Below are 22,025 nucleotides of genomic sequence, written 5' to 3'. Positions count from 1 at the left end.
TTTCCTCGTTTATTTTTCTGTATTTAATTTTATCTTCCACACCTCTCCAGCTTTCGCTCTTTTTCCTTTTTCCTCCTTGCTCTCCTCTCCCCTCTTTATCTTTCCATTTTTATTTCATTTTTATAAAATGTATTTTTTTTAATTTCTTCAATAATGTTTTAAGTTGTTTTAGTTGATTTATCTAACATTTTTTTTTCCTTTTGTTCTTTTTTGTTTCCCTGTTATTCTTCCTTTCCTCCCAGTCACAGTCCCAGTCCCAGATGAGGTGCAGTGGGAATTTTATCCTCCCCCTCCTGCCCCCATCATGCTCCATGACCTCCAACCCCGTTCTGAGGAACACACCTCAGACTCCCACTCCAGATAATCAAGACATTTTTCAGAGCACTGCACACATCATTGAGCAAGTCATCATGTGATGGTCTTGCAAAGAGCTTGAGGCTTTGTACATTTGCCACCCGTTCTTGGGTTTTGATCAATCTTTAGAAAGAAAAATCACAGCAAGGACCTCCAAAGGCATGGTGAAAGTCTTCCGAATAGCAACATTATTCAAGATTTCAGTAAACATCTCCATAATCCGAACAACAATACCAGGAGCTGTTCAATGCTTGCATGAAAATGGACCGTTCAGCCAGCAGTAAAAGGTGCAAGAGTTACGTACATCCAGAAAATTACTGAGCTTGGTGCATCTCCTGCAGGACGTCGTCTTGCAAAACTGTGTTCTGGAGGCACCCACAAAGTTTAGCAACAGGAACCAAATAAGTTATGTACCAGGAAAGGGGAAGGATCAGTGAGCATGTGCTCACAGTCGATAAGGAGAATATCAGGCAGGCACAGGCTCCAGAGAAAGACAATTCCTTCCAAGGGTCTTCATGCATCTGGTGGAGACTGCAGCCATGGAGCTTCATGATGTGAACCTGCTACTGACAGTATCGATATTAAGTGCATGGCAGAACAGTAAGCAAACCTAGATAGGATGGATCATACATTGTGTTGTAAGATCGATGTTTGCTTTGCTTGAATTTAAAGGTTTGTTTTTTTCATTTTTGGCCATTTCGTGGTCCGAATTGTGGCCGTGCTGGGATCCCATATATGCAAATGCCATATACAGTTTCGCTTTGTCAAATGACTGCAGTCTATATCATCATAATATCGGGACTGCTGTGATATCTGAGTATACGCACTCGCCTCTGTGCTGTCTAGCCTGGGTTCGAATCTAGACCGAGCTATAAACCATCATCCTGGTGTTTGACATGCAGGGCGAGGCATCGATGTGTCCCTAGGAAGGTCGTTAACCCGCAGGACCCGTCTCCGTCTGTCACCACTGGTCGTTGGTGACCGTCATAGATCTTTTGGCTCAGAGTGAGCGAGTTATCAATGGCACTCTGAGCAGATTACAAATTCCTGCCCTAATTGGGTGCTGGGAAGGAAACAGCAAACCAGCTAGCATGATCATCATGATCATCATCATGATCATCATCATCATGATCATCATTATCATCATCATCGTATCATCGAAATTCTACTATCTATTGAATATTTCCAAGTGTTTGGGTGTTTGGATGTTATTCTTTCACGTTCGAACCGTAACACCTAGAATGCCGGAATTTTTGGTAAATATGTACATCAGGATCTGGGCAAGGTTTTATGCGAACTCACGTCGGTCTTGACGTCCGTTTTGAGGCCAGCAGAGGCTGCTATAAAGTGTATATTGGGAAGTGGGGTCGGGTAGTGCTGCTGTCGGCCCGCAGGTAACCACCATGAGGCCAATAACTCCAGAAATTTTCAGTGTCCAACTCGTCCCAAAACCACTGCGGAGAAAAGCTCACCCAGCCGGCAGTGCCGGGTATCCCCCTCCCTCCTGGGCAATGCTAGTATCCCAATCCCTACCCCCCTCACCCAGCCAGGCACTGCCGGGTATGCCCCTCCCTCCTGGGCAATGCTAGTATCCCAATCCCTACCCCCCCACCTTCACCCTCCCAGGCATTGCTGCATAGCCCTGCTATTTTAGGCGTGTGTGTGTGTGTGTGTGTGTGTGTGTGTGTGTGTGTGTGTGTGTGTGTGTGTGTGTGTGTGTGTGTGTATGTATGTGTGTGTGTGTGTGTGTGTGTGTGTGTGTATATGTGTCTGCAAATCATCGGAAAAAAAAAATAGGGCAGTGCCGATCTCCACCAAAATTTGCATATATGTTGGTAGTACACAGGGTGAGGTCATGGGCACAAAAAGGTCTCTTTCCACCCCCAACCCCCTCCTCAGACGACTTACCAATACTCCAGAAGGTAGGATCCTGAGTTCAAATCCCACACGAATGTTGAATTTATACCAGATGTGGTTGACTCTGCCTGTCATCCTTCCGAGGTCGACAAAATTAGTGCCAGCATGCTGGTATCCTGTGTCGGAGTGGTGACCCGTCCAGGATTGTGCCCAATAGCCAAGGAGACTGTTCAAGCAGCACCAACGCTCTTCACAGAGTATGGTACCAATGGATGGATGGATGGAAGATAGAGGGTGTTTGTAGTTTATGAAATTCTCAACAATTGTTTTTATTAAATCGCTCTATCGTGCAGCTATATGAAAGCCTTTATAGGTCTGTGAAAGCTAATTTAAAGTGATTCCCGACCCCATCCCTTAGTGGGTGTAGGGAAGTGTTTTTGGCCCCCCACAAAAAAAAAATAGAAAAAAAACAACAAAATTTCATTTTTTTCCAAATTCCAACAGGATTAGAACAGCACCGGGCAACTCCACAAACCCACTTTTTGTATAGATAGTCGAGGCTCGTGGAAGAGCTAATGCAGTGAATGGGTCAGGACGTAACAGACAACAACAGGATGCAAAACATGCATGCATTGGGTGGACAACGTGGATACAGAAGGAAACTCCAAGGAGAGAAAATTGGAAGGAGGAGGGATTGGGGAAAGGTTAACGAGGGTAGAAAAGATCATAGTTTTGGATTGGGGATTATCTGAGATGGTGATGAACAGCTGTCTTGAAGACCTGGAGGGAAGAATGAGATTGAAGTGAATGTGGAAGTTGGTTCCACAGGTGGGGAAAAAGAGGGAACAAAATGAGTGGAGGTGAGCAGTAATCCTGGATTTAGATTGTTTAACCAAAAGGGGTTTAATGGTGGACGATGTGAATCCTGCAGAAACCAGGGGGGGACAAAGCACAGGAAAAGCAGAGGGTTCAAGACCAGAAAGGAGGTGGTACAAAACAGAGACCACCGACATGTCTGCAATGGTGAAGTGATAGGCACATGGACTCAGCTTCATCGTGAGAGATTCCAATAATCTTAAAGGCTTTTGTTTCCATGGCATCAAGCTGAGCTATATGTGAGGCAGGAGAGCCAGCCCAGAGGGGAGGGCATTACTCCATCAAGCTGCGGACGAAAGCCTTATAGGTGGATTGGAGTTGAAGTGTGCCAAGGAAGGACTTTGTATGACGGAGGATGCCCAGTTGGCAGCTGCCTTTGGAGTTCAACTTTGAAATGTGGTTTCCCCCAAGAAAGATCATGACTAATAATGAGGCCCAGGAGTTTAAATGACTGAACCTCCTCAAGAGGATTGTTAAGAAAGCAGAAAGGAGGATTTGCCAGACGGTCATTTCAGAGAGAGAGAGATAGTGAGAGTGTGAGATTTTTCAGGATTGAAAGACGTATTCCAAATATTTGACTAGCTTGTGATTTTTTTCAAGGTCTGAAGAGAGGGAAGATCCTGCAACCTGCCTGTCTGAAGGATGAGGGATGTCACAGGTGAGGGTGGAGTCATCAGAAAATAGATAAAGAGAATTTTCCAGACAGTCAGAGAGATCACTGATGAAGATCCAAAGTACATAATGAATACATCATAAAGAGATCCCTGCTGGAACATAATATCCCTGCCAGTACATAAATCTAATATACAAAGAAGAAAGTTTGTTTGTTTGTTTGTTCATTTATGCAATCGAACCCTGCAGGAACCAGTGAAACCAAACTTTGTACGGCCTCCTCCTTCATCCAGAGGAAGGTCGGGGGCTATGTTTGCATTCCAAAAAAAAAAATTGAAAAATTAAAATCAGAAAATTGGCCTTGAGGTCTCAATCGGGTCTTGCGCTTATCCACTGCCTAGGTTCTTTCCTGGAAGTGATCGGGTAATACGTTTTGTGAAGATCGTATGTTGAGGTTGTAGGGATTTGTTGAATTAAAAAATTAAAATTAATAAAAACAAGTCAAAAGAAGCGTCTTTTTCCACGTCCATGGCTGGTCATTAATACAAATCTTCAGGCCAACATTCAGGGAGAGAGAGGGAGAGAGAGGGAGAGAGAGGGAGAGAGAGGGAGAGAGAGGGAGAGAGAGGGAGAGAGAGGGAGAGAGAGGGAGAGAGAGGGAGAGAGAGAGAGAGAGAGAGAGAGAGAGAGAGAGAGAGAGAGAGAGAGAGAGAGAGAGAGAGAGAGAGAGAGAGAGAGAGAGAGAGAGAGAGAGAGAGAGAGAGAGAGAGAGAGAGAGAGAGAGAGAGAGAGAGATGCCCTACTAGTACATAATAAATGTAATTATGGGGTGTGTAGGAGGGGTTAATTGAGAAAAGGGAAGAGATAAAGGGAAGTTAAACAGAGTGGAGCAGAGTGGTAGTTGGGGAAGTTGAGGAGAAAAACTGAAGAGGTTTGGAGGACACACAATAAAGGAACATGAAGGAAGATGTATGGCATATATGGGAAGGGCGGTGGCCATCAAACATTCGGATTTTTAAGTACGTAATACGTAGATGGCTTCTCAGCAACATCCTGTGTTTTATGTTCCTGGTTTCGTATAACATTCAGCAAAAAAAAGTAAGAGTATTCCATTAAAGGTTATGTTTTCACCCCTGTTTGTCTGTTTGTCTGTGAGCAGGATATCTCAAAAAGTTGTGGACGGATTCAGACAAAACTTGGTGGACATGTTGCGTGTGTGACAAGGACGAATTGGTTAGGTTTTGGTGAAGATCCAGATCCTGATTTCGAAGTATCAGTGGGAATACAAAACGTAAACTGCTCTACCAAGTGCCATTCTCGGTCAGGTCTGTTAAGCTGGCTGTTCAATGTGTAAAGTCGACGGTATCAATCCGATGTAATATTTTGCAACGTGGCAGTTTTGGACTGTTACCGTGGCCAAATTACCTGTTGTGATATCGTTAATTGGACGGTTTATCTCCTCATCATAACTCTTTCTGATCTATAACCGCTGAGGTGTTCTCACGATCAGTTGCTTGATTGATGACCCAATGTATGAGATATGATCATCCCTGATTTGATCAAGAGAAGCGAGACGAATGGAGTTCCTCTCCTTCCCCCACATTCCTCTCCCCTCTCCACATGGATCAGGTACTAGGACAAGGGTCAAGCATACATTATTGGGTTCAAGGGTCAAGCCTACATTATTGGGTTTGAAGGACAAGCCTACATTATTGGGTTCAAGGGTCAAGCCTACATTATTGGGTTTGAAGGACAAGCCTACATTATTGGGTTCAAGGGTCAAGCCTACATTATTGGGTTTGAAGGACAAGCCTACATTATTGGGTTCAAGGGTCAAGCCTACATTATTGGGTTTGAAGGACAAGCCGACATTATTGGGTTTGAAGGACAAGCCGACATTATTGGGTTTGAAGGACAAGCCTACATTATTGGGTTTGAAGGACAAGCCTACATTATTGGGTTTGAAGGACAAGCCTACATTATTGGGTTTGAAGGACAAGCTGACATTATTGGGTTTGAAGGACAAGCCTACATTATTGGGTTTGAAGGACAAGCCTACATTATTGAATTCAAAGGTCAAGCCTTCATTATCGGGATCAAGGGTCAAGCCGACAGTATTGGGTTTGAAGATCAAGCCTTCATTATTGGGTTTGAAGGACAAGCCTACATTATTGGGTTTGAAGGACAAGCCTACATTATTGGGTTCAAGGGTCAAGCCTACATTATTGGGTTTGAAGGACAAGCCGACATTATTGGGTTTGAAGGACAAGCCGACATTATTGGGTTTGAAGGACAAGCCTACATTATTGGGTTTGAAGGACAAGCCTACATTATTGGGTTTGAAGGACAAGCTGACATTATTGGGTTTGAAGGACAAGCCTACATTATTGGGTTTGAAGGACAAGCCTACATTATTGAATTCAAAGGTCAAGCCTTCATTATCGGGATCAAGGGTCAAGCCGACAGTATTGGGTTTGAAGATCAAGCCTTCATTATTGGGTTTGAAGGTCAAGCCTACATTATTGGGTTTGAAGGACAAGCTGACATTATTGGGTTTGAAGGACAAGCCTACATTATTGGGTTTGAAGGACAAGCCTACATTATTGAATTCAAAGGTCAAGCCTTCATTATCGGGATCAAGGGTCAAGCCGACAGTATTGGGTTTGAAGATCAAGCCTTCATTATTGGGTTTGAAGGTCAAGCCTTCATTATTGGGTTCAAGGGTTAAGCCTTCATTACCAGGATCAAGGGTCAAGCCGACAGTATTGGGTTTGAAGATCAAGCTTTCATTATTGGGTTCAAGGGTCAGTCTTCATTACCAGGATCAAGGGTCAAGCTGACAGTATTGAGTTCAAGGGTCAAGCCTTCATTATTCGTTTGTAGGATCAAGCCCACATTATCAAGTTCAAGGATGTTTGCGTACGTAATAAATAGATGAGCGTTAAACCACAAAGTGACTCCACAGCGTTTTGTGTATCATCACAGGAAGCAGTGAGACTATTCCGCAATGCGCGATGTACAAGCAACTGCTTGCAATCTTCTTATTCTACTTTCGTATGCAGCATGTGGCTGCAAGTTGCATCATTGCCTGAGTGGGGGGGGGGGGGCGTAGCTGTGCCCCCTCCAGGTTGGAGCAGAATGTCTTTTTTAAAACTTGTTCAGGGTGCTGACGATAGCTCACCTACTCTTCGCGAAGACCACCGTGGGGTCTTTAACGTCCAGCAACCAGTGCAGGCAGACGGAACGTCCAGTTTAACGTCCATCCGAGCGATGGCACACACGTTGATGCCACACCCGACCTGCGACACATCAGGATGACCGGTTGTAGCATGGCCGACATTCAAAGTCAGGCTAGATGGCTGAGAAGGGAGTATGTGAACCCGCAAGCCATTGTGCCTGCACAATCCTTACAGATCATCGAAGTCCGGTTTGAGTAAAAGAGCTGGGAAACAATATTTTCCTGTTGGAGGAGGTTGTCCAGCAGCAAGACGTGCCTCCAATTGATTCATGACACAATGACAAGCCGATGAGTTGGGTCTCAAATTCGAACAATTCCCGTCAGTACAATTTCACTCCCTTCACTTAATTTTTTTCCCTGATACCAGTTAATTGGATCACACCTCCCACAAACACCATTTCCTCTATGTACCTGCACCTCATAGATGGCTATGTGTCATCGCCGGTAGCTGTCACCACATTATCACCAAGAAACTGGACTGGCGGCTGAGAGGTTGTGGGTTTAAATCCAGCTGAAGGTTTGGATTCGAACTTTCTGGAAACCCAGACAGTGTTCAGGGCAATTGGCGTGCTTCTGTGCGATTGTCGATAAACATCCCAGCTGGCTTTAATAGCAATGACCTTCATGGAGGTGGGTAACCTGCCTGCTCACCTATGGTATGGTACAGGTGAGGTGCCATTGCAGACTTTCGTTTCTTTCGTACTCTTCAGGAAACTTGTAGGAGTGGGAAGGAAAATGCTGACGACGTAAATGTAGTCCTCTTACAGAGATCCCCCATTTTCCCAAGTGATGATGATGGATGATGATGATCATGATGATGATGTGACAGCTTGCATAAGGAGTGTAATGCAGTGACATCTGAGGAATAGTCAAGTCACACACAGTCGGTGCACATCTCAAAACAATCAGGAACTCTCAGGGAAGATTGTGAAGGTCGCTCCGAAGGACACGGTGAAGGGGCCCACCATGTTGCACAGCCTGCCTTGCCAATACCCGTTCAATTTCGAAAACCTTCTCTCCAAGATGAATGGTGGTAGCCGTACTCGGGCAGAAACGCAGTATTTCTCTGCACATGAATCATTAAAAGGTGAAAATCTTGAGAATGGGCCGAAAACTGTCAGCACGCTTTACATTAATCGCCAAATGCGTAAGATACCAACTGGTATCAGGATTTTATTATATATATATATATATATATATATATATATATATATATATATATATATATATATATATATATATATATATATATATACTAGTGGGGTGTGCTTACACATTGTAAGCAATAACGAACCGTGTTTCCCCCATCGTCTCGGATCGCTCACCTGCATTTCATTTTTCATTTATTTATTTTCATTTTTTTTTGTTTGTTTCTTTCATTTATTTAAATTTTCATTTATGGATGATCTCTGCTGGTTCTGTGATTTTTTTTTCCCCCGGTGTACTGCTTTTGATGTCTATCGACGCGCAAAATTTTCAGCTTTCTACATCACCCAGAAGGTAACGATCTTTAATATCAGTCAGTGAGTGAGTCAGTGGTTAAGAATGAGCTTTATACATTAGATTTGAGCTCCCTGAGACAGGTCTGGATTCCTCACCGCACCATGGCCAGGTGATGTGCATATCAATGAACGGCTTGTTGGAGCCGGAAAGGGAAGTGGTGTGGAGGCACCACAGCAGAGGCTCAGGCATGATCCAGTTATGCTGAAACACTGGTACACACAATTTGTAATAATTTGTAATTTAACTCCAGTAATTTGTGGACGTATGCAAACTTGTATGAGCTTCATTTGAGGACATGCCAAATGCATGATCTACCCATACTCTCTCTATATATATGGGGGGTGGGGACAAACAAAATGGCGGTGTCCCACCAGCGTTGCCCATGAGGTTCCGTCCTATCAGAAGCTCTCATAAATTTGGAGTAAAAATTAAATGGCAGACGTTGTTTGAGGCCACAATGGAGATGAAAGGTTTTTGGGGTCCAAAGAGTGCGATTGAGGAGCTCTGGTCGAGCCTTTCAGAGAGAACGGAGGTTCCGCAAGGAACTGCGGAGAACCATTTCCCCATTTGTCATCAGTTTGTTTGATAGTTGTTGAGGTTTGGCTTCTGTGTGGTCTTATCACTCACACTGATAACAGCTCTGAGGAAGTATAGTTCTGGCACTGTGATACAGTTTGCAAAAGTTCAAGGTTCTGGAAACCGTGAGACCGAACCTTTTGTTCTCCCCCATGTCATCTTCCTTGCCAAACACTCTGTGTTTAGCACAGATTAATATATATATATATATATATATATATATATATATATATATATATATATATATATATATATATATATATATATATATATATATATATATATATATATTGTTCTGATAGTGAGACGATGAGAATGAAATCGCTCTCATTTCTTTTTTTTTATTTTCTACATGTCTGAGTTTATTTTATTGAATTCCTTGAACGTATTCATTGTTTAAAGCGTTGCACTCTGTATGACAAATTGAAATTGTGTATCATAAATTTTACAAATTGTTTTTTTTTTTTTTTTTTGCAGAACGGCTCCTTCTTGTGATGTATTAACCGTTTCATTCCCACTTGAATTGTGAAATTGACTTCGACCAGCTCAATTAGCTGCATTGCAATTTAAAAAAAAAAAAGTAATTTAAATTGTCACTCGGGCTGTGCGTGCAACGGGGTTGCGAAGAAAGCACAGTCATAAAGACTTGGTTCATGATTATTTTTTGATTTATCCTCTCCACAAATGTTCTCTCCCCATTCCTCTTCTGATATTTTCAGTATACTTCGCACGCAAAGTGAGCATAATACGGAACAAGCACAATATTCGCCACGTGAGCACAACAGGCCATGTCGAGTTTGAGACCATCTATTACGCTAAGTGAGTCTTCATCTCGAACTCCATTTGGTATTGATAAGCATTTCATTTGAGCAAACCAAGACTTACAGGCTAACGATGTATTAGCTTACAATGCTGTGCATAAGTCTCAGAAATTTTGAATTTTTCTACTCTGATGCAGAAGGAAAGTAGAACGGCACTTGTAGAGTACATATTCTCACCTCGCACATTCATTCTGAACAAAAGCACGATGGTTAACTGGACACGCTACTATTATGGCCCATATAGCCGTATCATCCTTAAACCCTATTATGTCATGGAGTTTCATGGCATGGGTTATGAATGACATAAATTTCATTCTTCACTCATATCTGGTCATTGATCAGATATGAGAAGTATCAGCTATTTCAGATAAAGATTTCAATTCAACCAATTATGGCTGGAATACCACTTCACCGATGACATCATCGTTATCACCATATACACCACATGGGGAATTGATGAGATATGCCAAGTTTTAATTTTTTTTTTTTTGTTGTTGAGCGGTTTCAGAGAAAATAATGCCCAATTTTTTTCCTTTAATCCAATATGGCTGTGATGTGACAGATGACGTCAGAGTTAGCAATACAATGCTCTCAATGGGGAGTCCTTCCCATGATTGAATTTTTGCATCAATCAGACAAGCGGTTGCAGAGAATAACGTTTTAAAAGCAAAAATCGATGTATGCATGTGAACACACACACAGAAACATACATACATTCTGTGCATGTGTTGTTGGTTGAAGCCCACAGATGGAGATAACAACCAACAACACACACACACACACACACACACACACACACACACACACACACACACACACACACACACACACACACACACACATTCTGTGCATGTGTTGTTGGTTGAAGGCCGCAGATGGAGATAACAACCAACCAACACACACACACACACACACACACACACACACACACACACACACACACACACACACACACACACACACACACACACACACACACACACACACATTCTGTGCATGTGTTGTTGGTTGAAGCCCACAGATGGAGATAACAACCAACAACACACACACACACACACACACACACACACACACACACACACACACACACACAAACACATACACATTCTGTGCATGTGTTGTTGGTTGAAGGCCGCAGATGGAGATAACAACCAACAACACACACACACACACACACACACACACACACACACACACACACACACACACACACACACACACACACACACACACACACACACACACACACACACACTACAATCGTCTCACATCCTCTTTGGAGCGAGAGTAGCTATAACTGCATTTAGTAGAGTGCACACCTCCACCAGGCTGAATTTTTTAACCCAATGAAAGGCCGGATCTGGATTCGGACCTGAACCAAAATCGAATCAGCTTGTTCTTGTCACCTAACCAACTCATCCACCTTGTTTTGTCATAACTTGTCCATAACGTTTTGTAATATGCTAGACCTCGTTTTTTGGCCACATCTCAATGGCGTTTTTGGCCCTATCTCAATCAATTAAAAAATTTATAAAACCTCGTGTACAGATCCAGATTGCAATCTTTACGAAAATCAAAGAAATTCATCCTTGTCACACACCCAACCTGTCCACCAAATTTCGTCTGAATCTGGCCACAACTTTTTGTGATATCTTGCTCACAGACAGACAGACAGACAGACAAATAGACAGATAAACAGACTTTCTGACAGATGGGTGAAAATATAATCTCCTTCCACCTTCAGTGGTGGAGGAAGTGAAACATTTGTGTTCAATACAAGTACACCTTTATAAAAAATAAAATCTTTAAATTCGCAAATTTATACACAATATGCCTTGATATAAAATAATGGAGACTGTCCACCCTTTTCATTGAAAACCATTGAAATTCTTCTGAGGACATTTTTTTAAAACTCTTGTGGAATGGTGTTGCTTAACCAAGACCTTCGAAAGATTATCTGAGTGACTAGGATTCTTTTTTGACTTGTTCTTTGTCCAAATCGTCCGAAAGAGTTTCAACCAGAAAGGCACTCGGTAGAGCGCATCCCAATACATTTTTGAAATATCATACAAAATATCGTTTTTGGCCTCATCTCTCAATGGTGAAGAATCACTTTAAAAATTAATTAATTATTGTGTCCAGATCCAGATCCGGATCTTCAACCGAAATCAAATCAATTCTTCCTTGTCACACACCCATCGTGTCTTCCAAGTTTTGTTCGAATCAGTCCACAACCTTTTGAGATACCCTGCACACAAACAAACAAGAAAAATATGTTGTGCAGAGCACGATACTTGCAAAATCCACCCCCCCTCCTCTCCGCCCATCACCAAAGGTTGTCATGGATACATCAAATTGTCCATTTCATTAAGTTAAAAGTCACAATCTTAATCAAAGTTCAGGTCAATCGGATGAAAATGATTATTTTTCAGATGTAATTTGATGATTTTGGAAGTTCGATCTTGAATTGACCTTTGACCTTTTGACCTCAAAAATAATTGCTTTTCCAATTCAGTTATGGACTATGCAAATCCTGTTGAGCTTTCAAGTTAAAGAGATGTAAATTGAGGATTTTTCAGTTGAAAATTGATGATTTTAGTCATTTGACCTCCAGTTGACGTTTGACCTTTTGACCTCAAAAGTAGTTGGTTTCCCAATTCAGTGACACAATATACAAATATTGTTCAAATTTCAAGTCAATGGGATGAAAAATGATAATTTCAGAAGTTTGACCTCAAGATGACCTTTGACCTCAAAATCAATAGACTTATAAGTTGAGATTACCTCTACAACTTGGTAAAGTTTCATGACGATCGATTTCCAATTGTGACCTGTTGGTGACAAACAGACGGACAGACTAACAGAGATCGAACAACAAAATCGATTGACCAATATACTTGAAAAATCTAAAATTTTCCAAGTAATAATCAAAGGGGTGAAAACATAACGCATGCATGAAAACGCATGCACAGAGAGCAGTGAAATTGTTTAAAACTGTTTTCCTGTCTGCCAGTCAAACAAAATCGAAAAATCATTCCGAACAGGAAACTTACTGTTTTTTAAGGACGTCATAAAGGATATAAACAGACAGGAAGAACTAATGTAACGTGTTCTATATGACACCGCATCAACGGCGGTAAACCTCCGGAATTTAGTTTTTTTTATACAACCTTTAAAATGTATATTTTAATTTCAATTGAATTATATACTTGATCACTGTAAAACACAAATCACCTTTTTAGTACTTTCAAAACCCTTCCATTTAGCAGTAGTTGGACAAAATATTCCGGCATTTTACATCATCACGACCAATAAAACTTGCCACAAGTAGACCTCGTCTACTTGTTTCTCAAGACACCGTCGGGTAATGTGTTCGATGAACTCTCGAGTTAAGATGGTTATGACAATAAGAAGTTAACTAGTACAGACAACAAGTACAATATGCCATTGTATGAGCCATCTGATGATGCTCTTATGTTATTTTATCTTCGTAATGTGCTGGAAAATTTTATGGGAGATAATACACAGCAAGTGAGCATATAAACCATCAACGTAGTTTACCCAAGAGTTATCCAGCAATTCAACAATTACAGGTATGCAAATCTAAATATCTCATCCCCTTATATATGGCATGTCTTGCATTTAAAACCATAAAGTGAACGAATTCAAACAAATATCCGCTATGTAGTGGATATGTACTACATAAGATTACACTGTACCAAACCTGTTATAAGTCTATCCAAGATCACAAAGTCCATCGTTAGTTTACATCAAGCCATCTCCAATCCTATCAATCAATGTTACGACGTCACCAAGAGCCTGGGAATCTGAGCACAACCAAGAGTCGTACCTACGCCTGCCCCCATTACCACGTGCTTCCACCATTGTAAATGTGTTACTTTTTCATTTCCGTAATTACACCCTAAAGCGACAGTTGAAAGACATCGGCATTTAAGTGTGAACATGTTTAAGTCGACATATCTCAAGAGTCCCAGAGTTATATGACTCGCCAAATAGACGTACATTATACAGCAGGTTGTTACATCTGTACCATGACGTTGCTGCACCAAAGAAAACGAAATAAAGCATCATTCAACCTCATGAACAGCTACCAATATTCATGAAACACGAATTTAACATTCAGCAAGAGAAATGTGAAACAGCAATAGGTGATAAAGGATACAATAATCGCCATTTTGGGAGCATCGGTGCCACACCTCATATACGCATGGTTCTCAACATATAATACAGCTTCAGGTTTACAAACCAAAAGAAACAAGTAAAAAAGGACATCAAATGTCAAAGCCCCCATTGTTTTAGTAATTTTACTTTCTGGGATTAAAGGGCGAGCCCATATTTATGTACAACTAAAATGGCCGCCAGTCTACCAGATGGCCATCTTTGATCAGATCACAAAATAGAGTGAGTGGTACGTGTATGCCATCATGTGCTGTGCTTGTGCCAAGTGTGAACAAAATCGGACCATGCATGTCTGAGAAATCGTTGGGGACACATTTAAGTAACAAAATGAGCACCAGTCGGCCATCTTGGATCTGATCTCGAAACAAAAAAACGAGTGAAACTTTACCACATGTTACATGAATGACCATGTGATATTGTGGTCAGTCTTTTGAGCTCAACATAGACCCAAAGGTCAACATTGGCAAATTTTCTAAAATCCTCAATTTTCATCCGATTGACTTAAAATTAGAAATGGATTTTTTTCATATCAGCTCGCTGAATTCAACCACCAAATTGTTTTTTAAGTCAATATAGGCCAAATGGTAAACGTTGGCCAATTTTATAAGATCCTCAATTTTCATCCGATTGACTTGAAAGTTGAAGAGGATTTGCATATCAGGTCACCAAATTAAACCACCAACTATTTTTGAGGTAAACATAGGTCAAAAGGTCAACATAAACTGAATTTGTAAGATTATCAATTTTCATCAGGTTTGACTTGGAATTTGAAGAGGATTTGCAGATTTGGTCATTGAATTCAACCACCAATTACTTTTGAGGTCAACATAGGCCAAAAGGTCAACATTGGCCAGCATTTCTAAAATCCTCAATTTTCATCCGATTGACTTGAAATTTGAAGAGGATTTGCATATCAGGTCAACATAGGCCAAAAGGTCAACGTAGGCCAAGTTTCTAAAATCCTCAATTTTCATCCGATTGACTTGAAATTTGAACAGAATTTTCACGATACATCACTGAATTCAACTACCAATTATTTTTGAGGTCAACTTAGGCCAATTTTATAAGATCCTCAATTTTCATCCGATTGACTTTAAATTTGAAGAGGATTTGCATATCAGGTCACTAAATTAAACCACCAACTATTTTTGAGGTAAACATAGGTCAAAAGGTCAACATAGACTGAATTTGTAAGGTTGTCAATTTTCATCAGGTTGACTTGAAATTTGAAGAGGATTTGCAAATCAGGTCAATAAATTCAACCACCAACTATTTTTGAGGTCAACATAGGCCATAAGGTCAACGTAGGCCAAGTTTCTAAAATCCTCAATTTTCACCTGATTGACTTTAAATTTCAATAGAATTTCCATAAAAATAACCATCATATGTCACGTGGTCTGGCAGCCATGTTGGATCCAAGGGAAAATCTTTGAAAATCTTCATCGGAGAAACCGCTTAAACCAATCAATGCAAAATTTAACCAATTGATCAAGTACCGATGGGAAATATGGTTTGATAAAGATGAAGTCTTAAGTCACGTGGTTTGGCAGCCATATTGGATCAAAGAAAAGAAGAAAACCTTCAACAAAAGAGCTGGCTTGCACCAGGTCCTTCTCAAGAATGCGTGGGGTATTTAATCTGTGAATAACATCCAGTTGATTGTGTTTCGGATACCACACCTTGAAAATCTAATGATGTGAGCTATTTCACGCCATGTTTCTCTGTTGTTTATGCACAATTCTATAGTGATGTGCTGAATATATGAAACACAATTCTATAGTGATCTGCTAAAACGATAGCCATTTTATTTTAAGCTCACGGTTAATCCTGATAGATCTGTATTCTGCAGCACGATATGAGGGATTTTAGCTTTATGGATGTGTAGAGAGCAACACCTGATGTTCATGATGATGAACACCTGACAATGAGTCATCAACTAGATTTGATTGGGAAATGTGTTGTATTAACTACAACACTTAATATTAGTTGCTCATCTTTGGTTTCCTTTGAGCTGTCATGATCACAAGTTTTTTTTTGAAGACTCTGAACAATGTGAGTTAAAGATTGCTAAATGACAGTCTTGGTTTCTTCTCACCCAAACTAAGCTGTGTTCATTACAGTCAAGGTTGTTATTATTGTAAACAATACTAGTGGAGGCTATGAGTAAATTATTGATGCTCATAACATCCATGTAGTGTAACTCCTGAATGTCTCGAAGACTTTTACACAGCAGTTTATATAAAATGGCAAACATTTAAAATATCGCCCACCTTTCCTATCCTTTCCTATCCTTTCCTATCCCTCTCATTCTTCCTCAACTTTCTTTTCCCCTCTCATGTACTTGCCCTGCCTTTCCTTCCCAGTCTCAAAATCTGATCTCGTATCCCTTCGAAGGCTTCAGTGGAAATCTCAATAATTGCAATGTGTTCACAACTTCATAAATCTATACGCAACAACTATCTGTTTGTGACCAGTTCAAACTTGTATTGCTGGTATTCTTTTGTCCATTATTGAATAGAGCGCAAGGGGAAGGCAAAATTCACGGATTTATAAACATCTTTCTCTCATCATTACTACTGTGCGGTAATTGTTTCTACATTACATCTGTTTTAACTGCCATTAAACACAAGATGGCGCGCATTACAAAGCCAACTTTTTCAATATGCCGTTGGCATTGTCAAAGTTTTGTTTTAGGAAGCGTCTGCAAACTTTTCCAGTAAATGATGGTTTACTCCACAATGCAGCACCCCGCTTGCATAATAACACGATATGCAAACTCGAAATTCTTTGCCTACATGTGTGCAGTGAAAAAAAGATCCGCTGCTTGCACCTTCTCTGTCTCCTGAAAATATGATAATTTGATGAAGATTGTAAATTATTTTCAGTAAAACCTCTTCGATATGAGGCCACCTGAACCTCGTATTGTTTGCAGAAAAGATGATGCGTAAATGGTTCTGTAAGCTTAATCATAAAATTGTCATCAAAACGTTCATACAAAATAATAGAATTATTATGAAAACATTCAAATAACAGTAATACTATTGGTAATAGTGATCATGAATCTATATAAATATTTTCAAGTGTTTGTGTGTATATGTTATTCCTTCACGGCTGAACCGTTGCACTCAGAGGTCCTAAATTTTGGATGCAGGTACTTCAGGATCTGGGCAAGGTTTTAAGCTACCATTAATTGGCCTCGACATCCGTTTTGAGGCTACCAAAGGCCGTTATAAAGTATATATTGCGATGTGGGTTCAGGCACTGCTGTCGCTGACCCGCAAGCTAAAGGTAACCACCATGAGTAGAGGCCAATAACTCCACAGCTTCTCAATATCCACCACGTCCCGAAACCACCGCCGGGAGAAGCTCGTGCAGCCGGGCAGCACCGTGTACCCAGACTCGTAGTATTATGATAAAGTGTGGCAAATCAAAAGGAAAAAAAATATTAGTTGTGGTGAATGTTTATTCTTTGCATAATGCAATCTCAACGTAGTATAACACATTCTAAAATGTAAAGAAACATGATGCAGAACCCTTTAATTACACCTGTAATATGGCATCATTGATGAGTCATTTCTAATTGTAGAGGAATATGAAGGAAGAGAGACAGAGGAGGCATCACTCACTGACACCTGTTATGTCAACATGAACATCTGTATTTCCTGCTCGAGCAGTAATGGTTCTTCCAACCACTCAATGATGATTGCTTGGAATGAAAATAAATAACTTCTGCATCATTAAATGTACCATACAGCCACTTCAATAATTGCAGGGCATGGGTTATGGGATATGTTTACATAATAACTCGTGGAAGAGTAAATTAGTTTTGGCCCCTTGATGCACATATTTGATCACAGGAACATGTTCAGAATGACCCAGAAGCACAAGATAATTAATACGTGTCTGAAAAATCTACACTCCACTGGCCTACTAATTGCCGAAACGAACACATGATTAAACTTTACTTCATTTACTCGAATTCTTCGCCATGCAAGCAACGGAAAAGCATGGCTCCGCATTGGTGTACGTTGTACATCGATGGCCCCTAATGTCGCATGTGTTTGTAGCATGTGGTGTGTCACACTGATGCATGCGATGTGCTGTGCTGTAATGTGCCAACTAATGTATTAACCATGTATTGCCTGTGTGTGCAGTCAAAACTTGCAACAGTATTACTCAACTTTCCTGGTTTTACTCTGGGGTGCCGGTGTGCTTACCAGTCAAGGTATGTACATTGATATTCCGCTCTAATAGAAAGATATAATTAACATTCACAAGCAAGCAAGAGAAGCAAGAGAGAGATATAAAGTACAAAACTCAACTCGCACTGGTTGTATGGTCTGATAGGATAGCCTTCTTCTTTTGTATGCGGCACATGGCTGTGAGCAGCATCATTGGCTGAGGGTGCAGGTGTGCCACTAATCCAGTACCTCCTGTAGGACAGAGCAGTAATTTTTTAAAATTTATTCATGGTTCCGGCGATAGCTCGACTACTTATTCATGGTTCCGGCGATAGCCCAAGGACATGGTGGGGTCTTTAATGTCCACCAACTCATGCGGGTAGATGGGACATCCAGTTTAACACACATTAATGAATCACCCTACCTGCGAAACAATGGGATTACCGTTTGTTGCAAGACTGGACCTCGATTGAAACCCAGGCTAGACGGCTCAGGGATGAGTGTGCGTACCTCTAGGCCATTCTGACAGCCCACAGGGACGCACACTGACTTCTGAAGCATGTAGCCTGGGTTTGAATCTCGGCCCAGCTATAAACAGTCACCCCAGTGTTTCAGAGGCAGGGCGAGGCATCAAAGTGTGTGCCATTCCTCGGATGGATGTTAAACTGGGGACCCGTATGCTTGCATTAGCTGGTGTACGTTAAAGATCCCACAATGTCCTTCGACGAAGAGTATGCGGGCTATTGCAGACACCCTGAACAAATACCTGGCGAGCCTACTGGGGTAAATAAGCACAGTAAATAATCGAGTACCGTGGGGGCAAGATGAGCACTCCAACCCCTAGTATAACCTCATGGGGGTGGGGATAAGGTCCCGTTTACGAGTTAAGTATCCTGAATGTCTGCAATGAAACACTCTCTTGCCGATGGTGTAGTGGGCAATTTAAAACGGAAAATGTTCAATTTGCTGAACTAAAGCACTGGGCATCTTGTCAAATGTGTGTAGGGGGCATATTGCTCTCATCCTTCCTCTCAAGACAATTTTGCCCCACCTTTTGGCAGGGTTTTTTTTGAGTTTTTTTGTATACATTGTTGAGGCTTGTACGAGAGCTAACACACAACGCACAGCAAGAGGGGCGGGAGAAGGAAGGACAAAACAGTGGGGAACAGAGACATTAGGAGATCTGTGGAAGGGAGAGGGATGGGGTGGGGAACACGGGGTATACAAGATGGACATCACAGGGACTTTCAGGAAGGAAAGCAGTGAATTTGAAGGAGGTCGGTTTGGGGTGGATTAACCGGGGGTAGAAAATGGAACGCCAGCCACATTTTCCATCCAATCATCATGTAACATTGTTTAAAATTTTTTTCCATGGGTAGGCACTCCGATGATGAAAGTTTTATGCCAGTCGCTCAAGCGGTTGTGGATAAAATAAATATAATAGTGAATAAAGGTGAAAAAGTGAGGGTGGAAGAAAAAAAAAGTGAGGACCTCGGCCGACGTTCCACAACGTGGTCAAGGATGGTTGTGGATATTTATATTCAACAAGCATATTTATTTTTACACTGATCTTAAGCTTATGGTGGAGCTTGTTCGCACGACGTGGGACAAGGGCATGAGGTGACATCATTGTGCTTTTATGTGGATTACAAGGACATTAGTTGACAATGAACACAGGACGTGCGATTTAAAACAGGTGTCCCAGAATCCTGATTGGAACGCCGGTACGTTCTCAGATTTGAACGCCAAACAGGCCTTACAAATCCCATTTTCTATCCGGTAGCATTCAATGACGAGAAAAATAAAAAACACGACAGAGGATGGATTTGTTTGATAGCAGCAACAAATGTTCAAGAGGACATATCCAAGCAGACACCTGTCTCAAATTAACAAACTGGTTGATTTTAGAGGAAGAGACAATGTTTGGAAACCACAATAGATAAAGGACATGGAAAACACTTACAATGGTATTCACTAGTGCCATTTCACCTGGACTCATTCGACGTCATGATGTGGCAAGTAGCATGGCATGCACACGACATTGTGAATCAGACAATGGTCATCAATAATAAATTCGCAAACCAGGTGTTATTCGCACGACCATGGCCGTCGGCGCACGGGGAACTTTTAAGGTATGGATAACTGAAAGCCAGAAGGAATAAAATAATTGCACCAAAGCTTCTCTGCCAAGTCGTTTGGGATCGTACTCGGATATAGCAAACCAATGTGGTAACTGACGTTTCAGAAGCAGAGCACCTTAAGGGTAGAGTGAACAACGTACGTGCCTCTGCTTCGAACCAAAGCGTTCACTGTGCTCTGAACCAATTCCAACAAATTTATTGTCACTTGCAATGCATTAGAACCCAGATCGTTTGTTTGCAATCATTCTATCATTATCCTTGATCAGAAGAAGCATTCAGCGCTGGACCGTATTATGAAAAGTTTGCAAGGATTGTTTCAGATCAACCGAATAAAAGAATGAATCAATACTTACTTGATGATTATGTACGTCGCTTGTGTTTGACCTATAGTGTGGGCGGCATCAATTGGCTTGCTTTACCTGTTTGCAAGGCAGCGATACTTCAAGGGCTACTTAGGCCCGGCCACCTGCAGGTGAGGCCATAAAACAATTTATGAGACATTTTGCATTCTCAAAGATAATATCATTATTTCTTCTTTCACGAAATGTTCCAAACAAATTTGACTTTCTGATATGCGTACTTTGCAGGACACCAGGATATTTTTTTGCCAAAAGAACGATGACGACCCTTTCTGGTCTTGTCGTCATTGGCCTATTCAACGCCTTCGTGAAACATTTCTTTGGTGTGGAGTTTGACAATTATATCGCAAACGTCGCCCAGGTTGCACCAGCTGTTCTGCTGTTCATCTGAAAATGCAGAAGTTAAAAACATTCCGCCTAATGAATGAGAGTGTTAAAGAAACCCATGTCGCTTGTAAATTATTTACAAGTTGAAGTTGCTTTATTTTTTCATGTTTGAAAGATCTTTCCATAAAACGTACAGTTCAATGTGATTATTCGGGGATGTTAACTCCTAAAATATTACATTAACATGAGCATAAATGGAAGAATACAGTGCTGTTACTTCGGTATAAAAGTTTCTTAAACTAGAGGTCATGGAACACCCTACCCCACGCAGTGTTTAAGAATATAATTCAATTGAAATAAATAACGATTTTTCAAAGTCGTATTAAAAAAAAAGTCCGGAAGTTTACCACTATTGATGCAGTGCCTTATACACCAACTTATTTAACCTGTCCGAGTCGTGCAAAACTGGAGGTGTTTTTTTGTTTGCGGTAACAAGGCGATTTGTGTTCTACAGTGTTCAAGTTTTCAATTCAAGTGAATTAAAATAAAGATTGTGTAAGTCATATAAACATTCTAATTCTGGAAGTTTACCGCCGTTGATGCAGTGCCTTACACACCAACTTATTTAACCTGTCCGAGTCGTGCAAAACTGGAGGTGTTTTTTTGTTTGCGGTAACAAGGCGATTTGTGTTCTACAGTGTTCAAGTTTTCAATTCAAGTGAATTAAAATAAAGATTGTGTAAGTCATATAAACATTTTAATTCTGGAAGTTTACCGCCGTTGATGCAGTGCCTTATACACCAACTTATTTAACCTGTCCGAGTCGTACAAAACTGGAGGTGTTTTTTTTTGTTTGCGGTAAGAAGGCGATTTGTGTTCTACAGTGTTCAAGTTTTTAATTCAAGTGAATTAAAATATAGATTGTGTAAGTCATATAAACATTTTAATTCTGAAAGTTTACCACCATTGATTCAGCTTAT

General features: G+C 40.9%; 2 protein-coding genes across 4 annotated transcripts in view; one reads left to right on the top strand and one right to left on the bottom strand.

Moving 5' to 3' along the window:
* The first annotated feature begins 781 nt into the window (after positions 1–781).
* ALOX5AP (arachidonate 5-lipoxygenase activating protein) lies at positions 782–22,000 on the top strand. The gene is made up of 5 exons (XM_085860036.1): positions 782–954; positions 9,736–9,835; positions 18,192–18,262; positions 20,750–20,831; positions 20,947–22,000. The coding sequence occupies exons 1-5, from the start codon at positions 870–872 to the stop codon at positions 21,107–21,109; spliced, it is 501 nt and encodes a 166-aa protein (XP_085716162.1). The 5' UTR covers positions 782–869; the 3' UTR covers positions 21,110–22,000.
* Positions 11,006–22,025, bottom strand: part of LOC147011103 (uncharacterized) — a 58,558-nt gene continuing 47,538 nt past the window's right edge. The window contains exons 2-4 of one of the 3 annotated variants that reach the window (XR_015052479.1): positions 18,360–18,470; positions 12,622–12,668; positions 11,006–12,085 (exon numbers count right to left, since the gene is read on the bottom strand). The gene's annotated coding sequence lies outside the window, so the exon portion shown is untranslated. Of the gene's footprint in view, positions 12,086–12,621; positions 12,669–17,102; positions 18,471–20,712; positions 20,827–22,025 lie in introns of those variants that run through there. The other 2 variants (XR_015052478.1, XR_015052477.1) reach the window with 2 other exon arrangements.

This window comes from Eptatretus burgeri, chromosome 16 (assembly GCF_056783735.1).
Source record: "Eptatretus burgeri isolate ZD-2024b chromosome 16, Ebu_testis_v1, whole genome shotgun sequence".
In the NCBI taxonomy this organism is placed as follows: Eukaryota; Metazoa; Chordata; class Myxini; order Myxiniformes; family Myxinidae; genus Eptatretus; species Eptatretus burgeri.
The sequence above is the reverse complement of the archived record's forward strand: the minus strand, read 5'-3'. Positions and strand labels throughout refer to the sequence as shown.

Bases quoted from the DNA above. Each gene is read 5' to 3' on its own strand.
- ALOX5AP (XM_085860036.1), top strand. From the start codon at position 870: ATGCATCTGGTGGAGACTGCAGCCATGGAGCTTCATGATGTGAACCTG. The intron at 9,836-18,191 runs GTGAGTCTTCAT...CTGTGTGTGCAG, and splicing joins GAGACCATCTATTACGCTAA to TCAAAACTTGCAACAGTATT. The intron at 18,263-20,749 runs GTATGTACATTG...TTTGACCTATAG, and splicing joins CGGTGTGCTTACCAGTCAAG to TGTGGGCGGCATCAATTGGC.